Below are 19,524 nucleotides of genomic sequence, written 5' to 3'. Positions count from 1 at the left end.
ATTTTCACCATGAGATGATAGGTTTTTGTTTTATTTAAAAGTTGCAAAAAAAAAAATAAATAAAAATAACAACCTGAATTTACAGCTTCTCATAGATTGTATCATCAGTGTAAATCCAGTGTGTTGTAATCTGCTCATTGCTCAGTGTCGACTGGCCAGGTGATTTTTGGCATCCGATTTTTGCAGCCTTTGTTGTTTTAATGAGTTGTACCACTTTATTAAAGTGAATCATTCAATTTAAAGAACTTGCTTCAGTGTCTTCAGTTACACGGGCTCTTAAGAAAGCAATCCCACACTCCAGTAAGCAATGAAGGCCCACCATGTCATGTACAGTGTAAGTGTGTGTGTAGATAGAGATGGAGATACAACTATGTAAGTATTTATAGTAGATGGATATTTAAAAGAGCAACTGTACCCCGAAAAACCGTGTCAGAGTTTCAGCACATCTGTGAAGCAGAGAACAAGCTAAGCTACATTAGCTTACACTTACCCAATTTACAGACTTCTGGAAAACATCTGGGTGGTCTCTGCAAACTTGTCCCGAGAGCTGCTACAATCCTGATGTAGCTGCTTTTTTTTTTTTTTTTTTTTCAAATTACTGTATTATTGCTTTGTTTTTGTCATAAACTAATTTTTTTTAGGTTCTGAAGTCTCTTTCTCTTTTGTTTCTCCTGCAGACTCTTTGCTCTGAACTGAAGGAACGCGAGCATTTGGTAATCAGCACTTTGGACCAGGCCAGGATGTTTCTCGCTGACCAACCCATTGAGGGACCTGGAGAGCCGCGGAAAAATCTGCAGCCAAAGACCGGTTAGCTGCCTATTTTTTATTTATTTATTTTTTTTTAAAACACCCGATTCTCAATTTTTTGTCATTTTTGGCTTCCTCAGTTTGGGTAGATCTTAATGCTTTATTATGGTGACACAGTCTAAAACAGTTCAGTAATAAGAAGCTTACACTGTGATGATACTTTAATAAAAAGGTTAATAACTGTGAAATAATCATTGCTAATAGAAATAATACTAATATTACTATGGAGTTGTAACAAGTTGGTAATAATTTAATATTTCATATTAAATGTGATTACTATAATGTCTGGGTAAATATAGACGATGAAAATAAGACAATGGAAAAACATTTCTATTCCCACAAGTTATTTCCTTACTGCATTGTTAAAAGTTGTCCTTTTCCTTCTGTCCTTTATTCTTTGTTTCCTTTATTCCTTCCTTATGTTCCACGTGTCCTTCCTTCCTTCTATCCTCTCTGTACACTTCTATGTCCTTCCTCCATTATGTCATCCCAGCTTTACTTCATTTGGTCCTTCCTTCCTTTCTTGTCCAAATATTGTAGTTTTATTTCAGAGCAGTCACCCCATCTAATTACCAAGCTGTAATAGGAAGTGCTACCCTTATCTCGCATCAGATAGTTTTGACTTTGAGAGAGCCGCGTTCCCCTGACATAAGATAGATAAGGGATTATATATTCTGTAAGGAAAATACAATCACATTAGATCTTTTTTATCTCTTCGTGATTGAATCTGGAAAGATTTTTGTTTGTTTAAACTGGCATGACTGTATTGATCTGGTAGATGCATGTTTGTCCATGACAAACAGTGATGGATAGAATTATTATCCCTTTGTGTAAACTCTCCTGGGAATGACTTTCCCATAAATTTTTGTGAGATGTTGCAGTCAATAATAATAATGAAAGCAGTTATTTTGGACATAAATCTTGTAACATTTTTACATAAAGCAACCTTTGCCCTTTTCTTTCTTTTTTCCCTTTTTTAAGACTTGGCAACTTTTTGATGCCTTTTTTTCCCAAAACTCTCAGTAAATCAACAATAAATGTCTAGAAAGTCAGAAATAAAAGTACATTGGCTCTTTCATCTCATCAGCACATTTCATCTGAAACTGGAATTTATATATAAATGTATGTATGTATATATATATATATATATATATATATATATATGTATGTACAAAAAAAAAACTTAAGCCAATCTAATGTTTCTGCTTTCTGTGATTTCCAATTAGTTAAGCAAATTGCTTAAAACTAATTTTTCTCACTAAGCTTAATGCTATATTTTTTTGTTATTTTGTTATTCCACTCTATCTCGGGGAACTTGTGTGCATGTAGGGATCTGGCTGAGGAGGAAAAAAGAGAAAGATTACTGAGTTGCAACAGGTGAAGAATGATTTTTCAGTCACCACACAGGAGATGAGACCTTAGACATCATAAAAGCTGCTCATCTTTCTCAGCAGTTAAAACGGTATTTAGGGAGCAGTTATCACGTCTGCCAGCTTTTTCCTCCTTGGTGGCATCATCTGATCTTTAGCAATTACCCTATCCATTCACCTTTCCTGCTTGCTCTTTCCCTCTTTCTCTCTTTCTCTTTTTTTATTTTCTTCTGGCCACTTTCATCATGGCTGCCTTCTGCTCCCGTTCTTTGCCGTTTCTTCAGATTTTTTTTTTTTTTTTTTTTGCTACTTATTTTTGTGCATTCAAATTCTTTCTGGTGATATTTTCTCAAACCTGCTAGAAAGCACAAATTTCACATTACACGCTCCACTTATCAAAATTCAAGGGTGGTTGCGTTCTTATTATGCCAGGTGCTGTTGCAGTTTGAGTGGAGGTTTTGAGTTGGCTATTTAGTCATTTTTACGTTTGAACCTGCAGGAAAAAGTAATGTTCAAGCAAGAGGCAGCTGATGAACATTGTCCCATTTTTTGGGATTTAATTTTTAAAAACTAGAGTTTTTTTTTTTTTTTTTGTAAAGTGCAACTTTTGTGTTGCAACTTAGTAAAAATGTAGATAAAAGAAGATATTTTTGTGCTTTTACATTGTCTCTGGTTATAAACTACAGGTTAAAAAAAGTAAATTTTAGTTTGACCAGAATAGCTTTTTTTATAACCCAGGATTGGACAGAAGATATCTCTGTCCTTCACCTCTTAAAACAGTGAATCTTAATGTGATATTGCTATAAATAATGTGAATATATGAAATTTGATTATCTAGATCCTTGGAATGTTATGTGCGCCTTTTTTTTGGATAATGTTCATGTTTTTTTTAAAATGTATTTAAAATATTTTAATTGTTTGGCCTGTACCTCCTAGCAGGAGGGCAATGGAAAATCATCCTCAGGCGACAAATGGGGGACTTTGTGTCATTTAAAATATTTATCAATGCACACTGTCACTTTTGAACAAAAGCCCTTTTCCAGAGTTGTCCAAAATTGAGAAAAACATGACTTCCTGCATCTATTTTCCATTCAAATCAAACTGAAATAACATTAGTTAAAAGTGCTGTACATGTTTTGAAAAATAAAAAGCTGGTGTTGTTGTTAAAGATGTCACTCTCATTACCAAGTAGAACGTTTCAATAAGCTGAAAACATTAGAAAATATATATATATATTTTTTTTTTCATTGAATACATATTTTTTCCCTGACATTTCAGCAGAACTCACTCCAGAGGAGAAGGCCCGAGGACTGGCCCGAGCCATCCGCAAGCAGACTGGGGAGGTGAGGGAGCGGTGGGAGCGGCTGAAGGGCCACGTGGGAGGCTGGCAGGCTCAGGTGGAGCAAGCTCTGGAGCGACTCCAGGACCTGCAGAGCTCAATGGACCAACTCGACCTGCATTTGACACGGGCAGAGGAGACCAAAGCTACCTGGCAGCCGGTGGGCGACCTGCTCATCGACTCTCTTCAGGACCACATCGATAAGACATCAGTGAGTTTGTTGACCTCTGCGGTTTCTTATTTATGGTTTGGAAGACATTGTCAGGTAAACTTCCAGACATGCAAAATGACATGCAAAAATACAAATGGTTATGTTTTTCAATGAATCATTCAGTAGTAGCTTGATTTTGAATAATGTATGAAATAATGCAAGAATCCGCCTCTCTGTGAATCATGTAGTTTCACTGTTATTGCCAATTGGTAAAGATGTGAAAAAACCATATAAAAAAAAAAGTATTCTCTTTAAAATAGGATATTTCACACTAAGAGACATTAGTGAAACAGTTTGACTACCTCTGGCAATGTACCACAATCTTTTGTTCTTGTTTATACTTTTCTTTTTTTGAGTTAATCAAACCATCTAGATGTTTTTAACTCATAATCCATGCCTTCTGTTTTATAAGATCTGCAACATTATAGGCTAGTTTCTCTTCCAATTACCCAGGGAAACTTCTAAGAGTACAAGACATCAAGGACCTTTTGGGGGAATATTTTTAGAGCCAGTAGCTTTTATTCACAATATTCTAGGCAACAAAAATATAACTGGGAGGCTGGGAGAGAAAACTTTCTCTGTTTACCTCTTTACAATCACTGAATTTTAGAGGAAATTTTTAAAAATCTTCTACATAAAAATGCTTCAACCCCCAATTTGAATGGTGCATATTTAGTTGTTTTTAATCAGTAAACTAAAAACAAAACAGCAGGTTGTCGTAGCAACGCTGATACATGTTCAGCTTTTTTTGCTTCCTCACCAAATGAAACGAGGTGGCTTTATGTTTTGAATCTTGTTTTTTTTTGTAATAATTATCTGTGAAGTTTACTCTCAAAGGGAGTGTTTAACATACGTTAACTCCTGTTATCCGGCGCTGTTGGATGTCATTACCCGATCATTAAACAAGGCTGCCCTCTGCTCTTTGCCACCCAAACACATGAGGGAGTGAAGCAACTACTTTGCTCACAGATCACTATATACAATGTTTGCTTGTGCTTAAACAGCTAATTTTTTACAAAAAACATCTCTGTCATTCACTTCAATCCTAAGTGCTTCGTCTACAGCCAACATCAAAGATTATTCTGTGTTAAACATAAAGAAGAGGATGTTAAAGATAGTTTTATCCATGTTTGTTTACATGTAAAAACAAATGCCAGACTGGAAGCTACCAACAGAAAGCACACAATGTTGTACACTACATAGTCTTGAAACAGAATGGATTAAAAACTTGCAGGCTGAGTTGAAGAGAAGAGCAAGAAAGAGACTAAGAGATTAAGTGAGGTGCTGAAGGCAAATTAAGGTAATTGTAGCAGTATTGGTACCCCACTACCAGATCAAAGGTTGGATGTTTCCAATTTTTTTTCCCAAAGAGATTTTGCTACCAGAATAGAAAATAAATCTGTTTTCAGGATTTTTACATATCTTTATAAGTGGAGTCAGTCAATGTGAAGGGTGGTGCAGTTTTATCTAAATTTTTACAGGCTGTTGTTTTCTGTCTAAACAACAAAGTTCCCCTCTGTTTGCTTTTGCCTTCGGTTTGCTGATTCAGTCATTACTTTGCAGCATTCATCAATTCAATGATGTCTCTTCTCAGAGACTGAAGACAATTTCTTAACAAGAAGAAAAATGACAGCAGCGAGCATGGCAAGGAAAAAGTCCATTTTAGTCAGATTCACATTTTCTCTGTACACCTCAGAGGTTTCAGAGTTTTGTTTTCCTTTCATTATGTTCATTTTCATGGTAACCGGGGGGCTGCTTAGTCTTTTCCAGAACGCTCACAGACATAAATGTGAGGTTGACGACCACTGTGGCGAGATTAAACAATGATTATGGTACATCGCTCTGCCTGCAGGCCTTCAGGGAGGAGATCACCCCCCTCCGTCAGGATGTCCGGGTAGTCAACGAGCTTGCTGCTGAGCTCACACCGCTGGACATCCAGCTGTCTTCTACTGCCTCCAGACAACTGGATCAACTCAACATGAGATGGAAGAGTCTGCAGGTATTTTAAATACTTATGTTGTTTTTTTATTTTTGCATTTCTTTTATAATTGTGTCTTCGGTTTTTCTCTCTGCAACGCATTTGAGTGTCTCCTGCTGTCTGCCTGTGTTATCTTTTTCTCTATTTCATGCTTTGCAACAATTTGACGTTGTGTCGTTTGTGCAGCGCTTTTGTCTCTGCACATCAGTGGATGTTGTTCTCGCAGCACACCAGTCACATCTCTAGTTCTCTGCAAGCTTGATAGTGTTGGTCTGATCCGCTGCGGTGCCTGCTGAGCTTTCTCAGACTGGAACGTGTCTAGCCCTGAAGGGAAATCCATTTCGCTACTAGTCATCATGCAAGAAGGGAAAGGGGTTTGTTGGGAATTAGAGATTGAAATACTGTAGTTTTTGTTTTTATTTTATGAGCAATGTAAGACATTCTTGCAGAAGTTTTAGTAAATGGGGGCTTACATTGGGAAGGACCCCTCAGAACATAGGTTTAAATGTTGTGGTGATTCCTTTGGTGTCCAATTGTGACTCTATTTTTACGGAAACTGATTTCAAAGACAGTGTTGCCCCTCAGCAGGCTCGGATTAGATAAATTAGTCAAAGATGTGGCCGAATAAATGTATCAAAGATGCAGCAAGAGCTCGGTGAAAAAGCCATCTTGGGGTTCGGAAAAAGCTGTTCAGGTTATTCTGTTTAAGTGTGACTCTGCCTCAGGGGGAAAACTGTCAAGCTGGACTAAATAGTAGTGATGTGATATTTCCACACAATGCAAAGGCTCCCATTAATTGTCTTTTTTTTTTGCCATTGAAGTGATCATAAGTCACACACTGAGGCGGACAATGACAGCGTTTTTTTATTGGACTGGCCCTTTTTGGTCTTATTTTGTTTCAGCCTGCAGGAAGGCAGCGGCTTCACTAATAAGCCCGGTCCGACTGCGCGGCCTGATGATTTGGTTTCATATGCAGACTGGCACCATCTGTCTCTCTGTGGTACAGTAAGCAAAAAGTCATTAGCAGCTGAAAAAAAAAACAAAACAAAAAAACAAGAGGCATGACTACCGGCCATTTTTGTGCCCATTACCAGGATCACAGTGTGGACATCTGTGAGCTGGCTGTCATCATATCTGTGCAGATGTGCAGGGCTCACTGTGCTGCCACTCACAGAAATGAGGCAAAGCAAACAGACCGCCATGTACAGCGGACCTCAGGTGCGCCGACTGAGATGTCAATACAAGGCTCTTAAAGGAGTTTTTTCTGTTTGACGCATGTGATTGAGCATGAAGCTTCACATTTTATTCCCTCGATATGAAGGTTGACTGTTCTTCTTACAGAAACATTTTGTTTTGAAGTTGTAATTGACTGTAGCATTTACAAACTTTTATTTAGTATCTTGAATAATAATCTTCATGTTCAGATTTTGACATCTTTGTGTTGTGTGGCCACCATAATTGGTATTGCGCCTGACCCCTTTTCTCCTGGATTTATGCTAAACAATATTTGTGCATCAAATGTGAAGCTGATGTTAATTTAAGCCGAAATAAATCAGTTGAAAAAGGGCTCACAAATCGAGTCACAGGATGAATTCCTGCACTGTCCTTTCTTGTCCATCATCACTTTATGCTAATTTCTATGCAACGCTGTAAAACAAAATCACAACTGGATGATGTTTGCATTTTGGGAATTAGATGGCAGCAATTTACGTCTACAAAATGAATTGACGAACTCGACTGTGTTAAGACTAAAGGCAGTTTGAGGCGATTTTGCGACACGAGTAAAAAATGGATCAAGGATTTTTTTTTGTTGGTTAGTTGTAGGACAAAGTAATTCTATCCCCTAACAGAGCTTATGTAATATCCTTGAGTTGAATGTTTGTGCTTACTGTTTCTTGGTAAGCATAACCTTTAAAAACTCATTTTGTCCAAAACCTTTCTTTTGAGGTAGCATTTCTAATTGGATTGAATGGTTCTGGAGGGTCCTTATGGTTTGCAGTAAGTAGCTTGATTGAGGTTTCTGAAGATTGCTAATACTGCAGGCCAACCACAAATATTCATTGTTCTCCAACATCATGATGTCCTTCCCAGTTTAATAAACTCTGTGCACAATTGGCTTTTATCCATATATAGTCTCTTCAAGCCTTGCATATTTCTAACTCAGTAATAGTTTCCCTTATTTTAGAAGGGAGATGGAGATATCACTTATTTTTCCTTCTTCTAGTATCAAACTGATGTAGGGGGCATGCAATGTGCAATAAAAATAATAATAATAAAAAAAAAAAAAAAAAATATATATATATATATATATATATATATATATATATATATATATATATATAAATAGATATATGCAGTTTGTTAGAAGAATCCTGGAATGAGACGAGAAGAGTTTTTATGGTTTAAAAAAAAACAATTACGGTAATAAATTGCCATTTGTCTGTAATAAGTGTTCAGTCTCTTTTTGACCAGTCTATCTGAAGTGTTTCTCAAACTGTTTGAAAAATAAAAATAAATGTCTCTGTTCAGCATTTAGCAATTCATTAAAGTTTGACTCAACCAACACATTGAGTCCAAGAAGTTTAAATCTCAAAATAATTAAATGTCCAGAATGAATAAAAACTTTGAAATACCCCCATTAGATTAGCTCTAAACCTTTAACTTTAAAAAATATTTTTTGATTGATTTTCAAGTTCTGAAAATCAATGAAAACGTGTAAAAATGTCTGAGTAATGATCTGTTTTTATTATTTATTTCTTCATTTGTGTTGCGACTGTCTGGAGGTTTTGCACTTTGATCATTCATGCTGTGCCTGTCCTGCCTTCACATAATGATCGGGGTAGTTTGTGGCCCTGGCAGAGCTCTGCTTTGCAGCTGGTCAAAGATTGTTGATCTTGACAAGCTCTCATCATGCGTAGCTGGCCATGCCATTGTCAATTTGAAGCAGCCCCGAAAGAATTGCAGGTTTGGCGAAGATGCACTGTCTCGACTGATTGATGCCTGACAACATTTTGTTTGCTTAGGTCAGCCTTCACAAGGACCTACATATCTGGGATTTTTCCCCCCTGAAAGACAGCAGGAAAACTTTATTTTATGGTCTTTTGATTGCTCAGTAGTTTCTGCAAACTTGCAGACTGAGCTGGAACAAAAAGTAAGATTCTTTTTTGGTAAGAGACGAGAGCTTGTGAATCACCAGCGTGTTGCTTATTCTTGTTTCTCAGTGAGCAATTTGGAATAGTTTTTTTTTTTAATGATAAAAAATGGATGGTGTATTTGAAAATTCCTGAATTATTTAAAAATTGTACAATAAGTACTTTTTGTACTTCTGTTAGAGAAACATTGTTTTGAGAAAATCCCTTTCTTCTTTAATTGCTTTATAATTATATATACTGCACTCCAAACAATGGCATAAAGTCCAGTTAACTGTAAAGTTGTGTTTTTTATGGTTTCCAGCTCACTGTCTATTACTTTATGTTTCATCCTTTTAAAGGTAGCAGTGGAGGACAGACTGAAACTCCTTCAGGAAGCGCACAGGGACTTTGGCCCCTCCTCTCAGCATTTCCTCTCCAGTGAGTAAAACTACACTTTAAAGGCAGTAATAAACACTGGGTGCCTTGGGCTGTCTCATCTTTACAGACTTCCTTCTGCAATTATCTTTATTTTATGCTTTTTACAAAACCATCAATGCCACTGCTTGTAAAAAACAAGAAATATTTTTTTTTGCGACTGATTAACTTGAGTGTTTAGGTTGGTGTGGGTAGGAAGTTTAAATTAAGTTTCTCTTATAAACTACAGAAAGTAAAAAAAAATAAGTTAACATACCAGTACGCCACATGTGTTTTCTCCATAACAACCATTTATTTCTACCTTCATGGCAGCTTGTTATGCAAGAAGCACATTTTCTCTCATATTTTCTCTCCACCAATACAAACGTACAGATGTAGAATTTCCTCAGCGGCACTGAGACTTTTAAAGGACTTCGTGCTTTGGTCAGATGCACTTCAACTCTACTGATTTGTCTTCTTGAGAAAATTTACCTTGTATAGCAGTTTCTAACAGAAAGTATTTATATGCATTAAGGTGTTGAATCTAGTGGTTGTCATTGTAGTTAAAGAAAAAGATGGACCTTCAGTTTTGTTTTTTTTCCCAAATGGAATATCAATAAGTAACCAAACAAATTAGATATCAGTTATCAGTGAAAATATTCACAATTGTCTTAATTATTAAACAAAACATAAACATGTAGAAGAAGGCGCTTGTGATTATTGTTTAGTACGGCATTGCTCCTGTGATGCTGTGGGCCATGTTAAAGTACTTAGCAACAGTAGAAGTTTGAACAGAACATTTTGTTATTGTGAGTCTAGTATAAAATAAAATAAAATCCTCAAGTGATTTTTTTTTTTTTACCCTTTAAATAAATATTCTTGAAATCAAAGCAGTGTGCAATGAAAAGGTCAATTTGTTTTTCTTTTTCCAGATTTACTAGATGGCCTCTGATACTCTCCCTCACAGTCTGCAGATCTAACACTTTACTTTTTAATAATGCAATGCTTAATGACATCTTTACTGACTCCCTCCTTTTACTCCTTCTTTCAAGTGGCCATTAGCTCTGTGCAGAAAGTTGGACACAAACCTCCACAGCGGAAAGACAGATGTGGAAATATTAAACAAAGCAGCCTCTCTCTTCCTCCCCTCTCTCCTTTGTTTCTTCATTTTTCATAATCATCCATCCATCAGAGTTCTTCGAGTTCCACCTGATACTCTTTACTGGCTGTCAGGCACGGAGACTAAATGCTCCGCGTGTGATCCAGAGCAGGTGTTCAGTCACCCCGCTGCGTCACCGCCAGACACAAATTTACTGAGCAAGTGCTGCTGAGAGCTCAGCAAAGTAGACCAGACAAAATACCAGCCGTCTTTCATCTTCGTGACACTGTGACACTATCTCCTCCATCACACATTCGCTCTCATTACACTAGCAGCTTAATATTCCCTCGGGGATCAATAAAGTACCGCGTGCTTATCGTGCTCTATTCATCTCGTATATCTCCCAATCTTGCTTAATCTCTTTCTCTTACTGTCTTTTCATCTCTCTATCTGAGAGTGAAGCTGTGTCGCGGAGGAGGGAAAGTGGTATGGCGATAAATCACACCAAATTTCTCCTGCTTATTGCTCCAGAGGAGAACTTCTCAAGCGCCACTGTTTAACCGGATTTAGCACCGCAACAGATATTAAAAATGTGTTTCTGCATCATTATGATAATGTGGAGCTTATTTGAAGTCAGGCTTCAACACTGAAATGATTACTGTAGAGTACGCGGTGTTTACTAGGATGGTTTTTTAATTTGAGCTGCTTCTTGAATTTAATCTCCTTGTCTTTTTTTTAATTTTTCTTTTCTTTGCAGCATCTGTACAGCTCCCCTGGCAACGTGCAGTCTCTCAGAACAAGGTTCCCTACTACATCAAGTATGTATGAAAAAATTAATTCAGTGCATGTTTAAAATGCATCCATGTCCCAGTAAAATATGAAGTGGTAACTCTCATTACTCATCAGCTTGGGCATTTTCTAGAGATGCAGAAATTTGTTGCTATTCAGTTTTATTTCAGAGATAAGACAATGTCGCGTTGTGCTATTTTTCAAGCAAAGATAAAGTTATGACGTTTGGCAGCTTATGTTGGCAATTAGCATTAACAACTGTCTTATATTGTCTTGAAGATTTTTGACTGTTATGTACGTAAGATGGACACTTATTTGGAGATTGATACAGGAGTAAAACGTTCTTGCTTTTTTACCACAACAATCATAGTATTCGCTAAGCTCTCACATTAATAAGTAATAATTTAAGAATGCCACTGAAAACTGTCATTTTGAACTCCGATTGTGCTCGTTTCATCCCTGATGATCGCGGCTCTGATAGGCTTTCAAACCAGTTTGCTACAATATATGGGCCCTGATAAAACCGTGACTTGGATGCTCAAATCCACACTTCCACAGAACGGTCAATGAGGAGAGTATAAAAGATTCCCTGATGTTATCAGGTGTCAAAATAGGTCCAAAAAAAACAAAAAAAAAACAATCCAGCCACACATTGAAGCACGTTTGGTACAAAGTGTCGTGTAAAAAATGGCTCCTTTTCCTACCTGGAAAAGACAAAGAAAGTAGGATGTTTTGATGGGGCAACCATGTTCTTAGCATGACGCATGCACATATTTTATTTTTCTTGTAGTTAGGGACTTTTTATTCAGGAATATGCTCCTGGATATGTTAAAGTTCAGATGTTTCACCTTAACATTCCTGATTCACTTTAAAAAAAATATGCCTCCTTCATAATAATTGTATTTTACAACAGCTGTTTTAAGTGCAAGTGTAACAATGACTTTGATATTTTGCTCCCCATCACAATCTTTGCCATCCTGAACAAAACTTGCATTTCTGCTCAGATGGATACAGATGCTCTCTCACAGTTGCAGCTCTTTCTGCTTCTCTGCAAATGTCGGGCTTATAGATGTTGAAGTTTCATTATCTGGGGATAGGACCTGTGCCAGTGAACTACTTTACAACTGAATCTGAACTCTACATGATTTTTGGCTGACTCGAAGAGAAAACTTCACATCAAAGTTTTAGATATCTGCTTTTAACCACAGCTTACATGCCGTGCTACCTTTCAGAAAAGCTTCAGCAATCAGAAGATGCTGGAGTGACGCAAAAAAATTTTTATAAGACGGATACTTTTATTTGCTAAATTCCAAGGCCTATTACAGTCTTGAAATGACACATTGCTAGATTCTTTGTAGATCAGAAAATGTTTTTCCCCCATTCAGAAACTTAAAAACAGGATGGAGTCCTAAAAATTGGCTGACACCTGCTTGTGTTTGTGTCTGCAGCAGCTTGACGCTGGAGGCGATGAGAGATTAAAGCCCGACAGGGCTCGCAGGACCAGTTTATACGTTTGGTACAAAAAACAAAACCGAGAGAAAAAAAAAAAAAAAAAACTGCCTGTGATCACAGATGCGCCCAGCCAGTGAACCTACATCTGTCACACTGACAGAACACGTGTGCACAAACAAAACACGTGTGTGCAACGCAGTTCAAGCAAAACAAAACCTTGCATACAAATGCACATGGAGCAGTGATGCAAACGCTCATGCTTGGTTAGATAAACATGAAGATGCAGATGAACTCCAGCTGTAGTAAGGCTTCAAGTCAGTAAACAGACACCCACAGTGAGACAGGAGCACGGCACCTTACAGTGCGCCCCGCTAGTATTCAGATCCCAAAAGCCATGCATGAAATGACACACGGTTTTCTACATTTTTAAAAATAGCATTCTAGGAAGAAGCCAGTTGTCGTTTTTTCTGATACCCTTAAACAATTAAGTGCATACAGAAGTTGCCTAATTAGTAAATGGCCTCAGTATAAATGCGACTTTTTATTAGGGTCTCAGAGAGTAATAGGCCCTGTGCACACAGAGACAATCATGGTATATTTTTTGGAAATGATTAAGAAAAAATGTGTCCACGCGACAAGTTGCAGCGCCACAGAAAATGGTGTAATATTTATGCCAGGCTGTAACATTGTAACCAAACAGTGCCGCGTTTATTTGTGAGAGTGAAGTGCATGCGCGAAGGAGAGAGATTACTCTAAGTCGTTGTTTTAAAAAAAAAAAAAAAAAAACACACACACACAACTTGCATGGTCACACAAAAACATAAAGCTAGCATTTTAAAATGTGTCCACCCTGGAACCCCTTTTTCAAACATGATAGTTTCTGGTCCCTCAAGATGCTGAGTCCATGCAGATGCACAGCCTAAATGACACCATTTTTACGGATACACCTAAAATCATTTCCTATATGACCTATGTTGGCCTTAGAGGCAAACATAGGTCATATACTGAAATCTCAGACAAGAAGTCAGTTGTTTTCTTAGCATGAGTTCTTTTAGTTTTCCCACAATTTATACAGGGGAAGAATGTGATTTTGTGACTTTATTGGCCTACATGAAAACTCTTCTGCAATGTGGAAAACATACTGTCGTCACAGTGTAAAATGTTGGTGGAAACATCTTGCAGTGGGGAAGCTGGTCAGAGATAATGAGACGTATTTGGACCTAAATACAAGTCAGTCTTGTAAGAAAACATCTTGGAGACTGCAGATGACTTCAAACAGTGGTTGAGATTCACCTTACAGTAGAACAATGACCTTATCCATGCAGCCAGTCACACTAGAATAGCTGACATCAAAACGTTGTCATTTCATTCTGATCCGAGGGAACTTGAACTCTTTGGATAAGAAGATTGGACAGAAGTTTCAGTCTGTGGATGTTCAAAGCTGGCTGAGACAGACCCTAAAATGCTTGCAGCTGTAGCTGCAGCAAAGGGTGGTTCTACGCAGGAGGTCTGAACACAAAAGCACAAGAGACTTTACAGATTTTTATTCATGAAGCGTCTTGAAAACCCCGTGCTTCTTTGTTTCCTAATTACGCACTGCTTTGTGTTGGCCCATCCGATAAAGTCAAAATACTTTGAGGTTTATAGTTGTAGTGGGACAAAATGTGGGAGAGTTCAAAAGGCACTCGGAAACCCAATTTCTCCTATTGCAACAAACATGTAGATTGCTTTCGGTGTAATTTCCTTCTCCTTCACGCGCAGAACATGAAAGCCAGCACTCGGTTTTGAAAACCCACTTAATTAGCTGCCTGCGCTGAACTCTGAATCCATCCCCAGGACTAATCACAGGCCGCTTTCAGTGCTGAGGCATTCTCAGGATGCTCACATCACTGTTTGACACATTCATTTCCCCCCCACACTCCTCCTCCTATCCTCTTTCCCGATGTGCACCTTTTCTTCTGCGCGACAAAGGCCCCCCTGATTAAAATTACCCTTATTTTTGCCTCCCTGTGGTGTAGAGTTCAAATGATGAGATGAAATCAGATGTTACTCTCTGAATAACCTGAGTGCAATACCATCTCACACATTCCTTTAGTGTGGTTAGCTGAACTTTTAATCGGAAAATTACTCTGTCAGAGCTCTAAGTTCTGTGGCAAAAATGAAGCTGTGATACAGGAGCAAAGAAAGAAGTACAAAAAAGGAGCAGGGGTGAAGAGATGTCGGCTAGAGAAAAGGCACAAGACATCAGGTGGGGAATGAAGGCACTTATCACCTGTCACTGAGTCCTTCTGATAAGCCCTGGGAGGAGCTGTCACTGAAGGAAAAAGAATAGTCCCGAAATCTTCCCTTGGCTCACTCCAATCCTTCACTAATTTCATTTCTTTGGATTTCCAGACACGTGTGGAGTCATTCATCTGCCCACTCATGATTATTCATGTCCCCTCTCTGAGCGTGTGACAATGACAAAACTCCCACCAGCCAAGTTACTGTTCTGCCACTGTTTCAGATTGGTGCTTTGATCTCTGAAGGCACAAAGAATGCGGATGCTTTCCTGGAAGGCTTTCTTTCGTTTACATTCCCTCTTTCCCAGAGGGAAATGCGCGAGTGCAAAACTGGAGTAGCGGGACGTATATTGTTAGTTATGGAACAGCAGGGATGAAATTAGTAATGAAAATCACTTTAACCTTTAATGAAACTGCAGCGAGGGATGGGGAAGTCGCACATAAAATGTCAAAGGGAAAAAGCAATTATTCTTAATAAGCTGAATTGTCACAGCAGGCGATCTGTTAGTCTGAGAGGGTCACTTTTGTCAAATTGCTTCGACTGCTTTCCCCGTCCGGCCAGACAGAAACCTTATAAAATCCTAGAGTTAAAGGTTATTTCTTCCCCACCCTGCAGTCTGGTGGATACGAATGCGTCATCCTGCCCAGCTTGTTTTCCCAAAGCAATAAAAACAGAAACAGCAGGAAATTAAGGTAACACATTCCCAAAAAGAGAATGAAGTCACAGGCATGAAGAAAATAGACTTCAGCCAGGTAAGAGGGGAGGACAGACACGTGTGCTGCATTTGTGTCTGCGGCTTGCCACTAGAAGGGGATTAGAGCTAAAAGCTTTGGATATATTGCAATTTAGAAGACAGATTTATCACTTTCAAGTTAACAAAAGCCTGTGATCACAGATGTTTCAATCCGGTGAAGCTGTCAGGATTGTTTTTTTAACTTCAGGCCAACTGGTTTTGGAGTTGTGTGTCCTCTCTGGTGTGGCTCAAAAAAGGGAAGATGCCAAACTGCCTGGGAAGAAATGTCTTCTTCAAAGTTAGTGTGAGTGTGCTTGAATTGTTGTGTAAAAGAAGAAAGAAGAGGCTTTTTAAATTTTCACAGAGTCGCTACATGAAGCCAGATCAACTTTGATGCACCTTAATGCCTCAAGTCTCTGGATTTGTACTTCAGAAGTGGCGATAATCTGACCAAAGTGTTTCACTAAATTTTTGGTATTGGTGTTGGTGACAGAGAGCGCTTTAATATGTCCCGTTAATAACTAGTTGAAGATGTTTATTAGATCTTACTACATAAAAAGCCACATTTACAGTAAGTTTTAAACTACAGTCTTTGAAGAAAAGTTATTTAAACTTTGCTTTCGAGGAGTTCTCTTCTGAAATCTCAAAGTGATCTTTAGTTCTTCATGCTTTCTGAAGCAGTTTCATGGTGTTTGGTTGCTTTTTCACTTATTTCCAGTTTAGATTGAACAGCATGTGCTTTAAAAACTAAAAAAAATTAAACAACAGAAAGAGAAAAAGTGTTGCTGCTAAAAATATCTACAACACAAAACTTTAGAGATCATCATTTGGTCATCTACTGCCATGCTAAAGTTTGAGCTAACGGCTTTCTAAGAATCAGCTAGTTGGTGCCAATATACCATAGTTTGTTTTATATGGCTATTGAAAAGTGATAAAAGATCCAATTTAAGTTAATTCTGCTAAATGGAAATACAATACCAATTTCTTTAAGATTAAGTCAGATGCAAAGACAAAATAATTGCAGTTTTAATAATTTTAAGAGGCATTAGCTACTTCATATTATTAGTCAGTGTTTGAATCTATAGATAAGATTTTGAAAGGCTTCAAATTTATAATGTTTTGTAGCAAACAGAGGTTGAAAGTGAAAACGGAGCCACCTTGTTAAACCTTTCTGTCAGTCAGCTCTGCGTCAGTTTGCCCTTCTGATGATTTGGGAACATTAATAAATTGCTCTGCGTTGGCAGATATTTCTGTTCCATATTGCAGATGGTGAAAATGGCCAACTTTGACCTTTAATACTAGAGGTGTGCCGATCGATCGGTCACCGATCATAATCGGGCCAATTTTCGTGAAAAAGTGCATGATCGGTGATCGGCGATCATTGTCTCTTTTACCGATACCGATCACCTGCTTCTCATTTCGCAGCCTGCTTGTGCAGCTGGTCTCCTCTTTCCTTCACACTGCGCAAGCGCGCAACAACAAATCCTAAGCGATGTGGAACTATAACGCACTGAGTGAATGGGGAAGTTTGCGTGTTGTGGGGAAAATTGAAGCACGTCAAAAATGCATCAACACAACGAAGCTAATACGACATAAAAACAATGCCATACTTGACGGAGTTTGGCTACATCGAGGCTCACTGCAGTAAAAAAGACATACGGAGGATCAGACAGCAGGTAAAGCAGCGCACAGCTACAAACACTCACCCGGATTAGCATGACGGTCAGAAAGCTAAACAAATAACCCGCAAAATTATTTAAGTCTTCGAGCTGCGATGTCAGACGCTGGTTCTGCTCTCCTGTTGAACCGCTGCTACGCTACAGGTAGTAATATTTCACAGACGGAGCTTCGCTTCTGCTCCACCTGGTAGTGACTCTCACACCGAACCTCTGTTTAAAGCTGCAGCATCTAACTTAAAAAAAATACATTTTACCTACATATTAAAACTTTCGCTGTCCTAACATGAGACAGATAATCTCTAAAAAAAATAATCGATCTCCTCCCTGATCTGCATAATTACTCCGCTCAGTCAGAAACAGCCAATCAGAGCTAGCAGTAATCAGCTAGCCGCCATGCTATCAGGAAGTTTTCATTCAGTAACTCTGGATTGTTTATTGTAATGGAACCTGTTTTTGCCTTTGAATGTTAAGTTTTATACTTGAACTTCTTGGCAATGTTGAGAGGTTTTATTTTGGCTCTTTGCATTATTTAGCCTCTTCAGAGCCTTCATATGTTATCAGTCTGTTAAAGATAGTATTACCAATAGCAGTACAATTTGCACAATGCCTGTTTTGTTTAGTTTTCTTCTTGGAAAAAGTTATTAAAAACAAGTGTTTGTCTAAATTAAGGTGAATTCATGGTTCCTTTTTCCACATAATGTAACCGGTAGTGTTTATGATAAAAAATAAATAAATAATAATTATGTGATCGGTATCGGTGATCGGTATCGGTGTATTGGCCCTCATAGGTGATCGGTATCGGTATCGGCAGGAAAAAAACCTGATCGGCACATCTCTATTTAATACCATTTACCTGTACAGTAGGGTCTGCCTTTTGAGTTTCTGAACAGCCAATCAGCTGTCATGGCAGGTCAAGTTACAAATCATCAGATTTCTGTCAGCAGCTGATTTCGTGGTGCATTTCTGATATATTAAGGCTAATAAGTTAAATGCCTTCAACTGTAGTTTAAGATCAACATGAACACAACTCCTGTTCATGGAAAACTGATTCTGACCATTTAAATGTTACACATCATTTAAATTTGTATGTTTAAAAGGCTTCCAGACCATAATATCTGATTTTGCTCACTGCTCTTTAAGTTTCCTCTTTTAAATACGTTTGGGTCCTGTGATCCTAAATTAAGCAGCTTTGTGAGATACCTTTTTTTTTTCCCCCAGTCAAAACTGCAAACATAATTTGACAGTCGGCACTGCAGAAAGGGGCAGGTGTTTCAATAAAACGGTTCGCAATTTGTTTGCTCTCATTATGGCTTTTACGGGCTGTGTAAATGGTCGTTGGATGTTTTTGTTTGAGGAAATTGTTTGCGACTGTTAAATGTTTTCTAAAAATAACTTTGGACCGGTTCTTGTGTGAATAGCGGGTAATCTTTCTCACAGTTCTTGCGTTTGTGTGGAGCGGACGGTAACAAATCTCCTTCGCCGCATTCATTTAGGCCCATTGACAGCTTAGGCAAACTCTCCGTTAGCCAACAGCGAGGGGCGAGTCGCGCATTAGCGATGGCTGCTCATTTGTGAAAAAGGTTATCAGTCTGCGCAGCTGCTGTATAGTGATGGACATCTGTGTGCTTGGAGAGATTATGCCATCCGCTGCAGCGGTTCGACTTTACTTCCTGCTGACAGTCAGCACAGGGCGAGCCATTGCAGAATCCACAGGGGATCTTCTGCGTTTCAAAAACTGTCTTGTGGAAAACTTCTCCAAACGTTCTGCATGGATCTGAGCGCGTCTCCCGACAGTCGGGTGCTTTCTTAACAAAAAAATAAAAATAAAAAATAGGTGTGCACACACAAACACAGGAGATTTACATCACTGCCTGCACACCTCAAATAGATGCACATCACTTGCATTTGCAGCTTGAGTCAGATTTTTTTTTTTTTTCTTTGCGGTCCTTTGCATGTCAAGGCAGCGGAGTTTGATCGACTTTGACATGCATCTTATTTTATTTATTTATGCAGTGTTGATCTTCTTGTGCTTTTTTTCCCCCTTTCTTTTTGTTTGTTTGGGACTGAAGTGGAGAAGTGAATAGGGACTCGGGACTTGTTCTCCTTATTTCTGTGTCCTGTGGTGTTTTAAAAAGACGCCCTGTGGTGATGAGAGTGATTCACTCTGTGTGATTTGGGAGTGTTTGTGTGTTGTTGTGTTGTTCAGTACTATGTTTTCTATATCGGATTCGGGAACAGC

At 38.3% G+C, this 19,524-nt stretch overlaps 1 protein-coding gene and 1 long non-coding RNA gene across 7 annotated transcripts in view; both read left to right on the top strand.

The window, feature by feature from the left end:
• The window catches only part of utrn (utrophin), a 183,611-nt gene that overhangs the window by 115,936 nt on the left and 48,151 nt on the right, over positions 1-19,524 (top strand). For 5 of the 6 annotated variants that reach the window (XM_088002105.1, XM_088002106.1, XM_088002109.1 and 2 more), the window contains 5 exons: positions 678-807; positions 3,456-3,727; positions 5,580-5,726; positions 9,196-9,274; positions 11,107-11,167. In XM_088002105.1, coding sequence (XP_087858231.1) covers positions 678-807; positions 3,456-3,727; positions 5,580-5,726; positions 9,196-9,274; positions 11,107-11,167 — 689 coding nt within the window. The remainder of the gene's footprint in view (positions 1-677; positions 808-3,455; positions 3,728-5,579; positions 5,727-9,195; positions 9,275-11,106; positions 11,168-19,524) is intronic. The other variant, XM_088002104.1, reaches the window with a different exon arrangement.
• On the top strand, positions 11,183-18,134 carry LOC148153060 (uncharacterized). Its single transcript, XR_015761827.1, has 2 exons — positions 11,183-18,042; positions 18,074-18,134. It is a non-coding gene; the product is annotated as an uncharacterized LOC148153060 (long non-coding RNA).

Source organism: Poecilia mexicana, unplaced genomic scaffold, assembly GCF_051168715.1.
Source record: "Poecilia mexicana isolate PSO_F unplaced genomic scaffold, ASM5116871v1 scaffold_21, whole genome shotgun sequence".
In the NCBI taxonomy this organism is placed as follows: domain Eukaryota; kingdom Metazoa; phylum Chordata; class Actinopteri; order Cyprinodontiformes; family Poeciliidae; genus Poecilia; species Poecilia mexicana.
The sequence above is the reverse complement of the archived record's forward strand: the minus strand, read 5'-3'. Positions and strand labels throughout refer to the sequence as shown.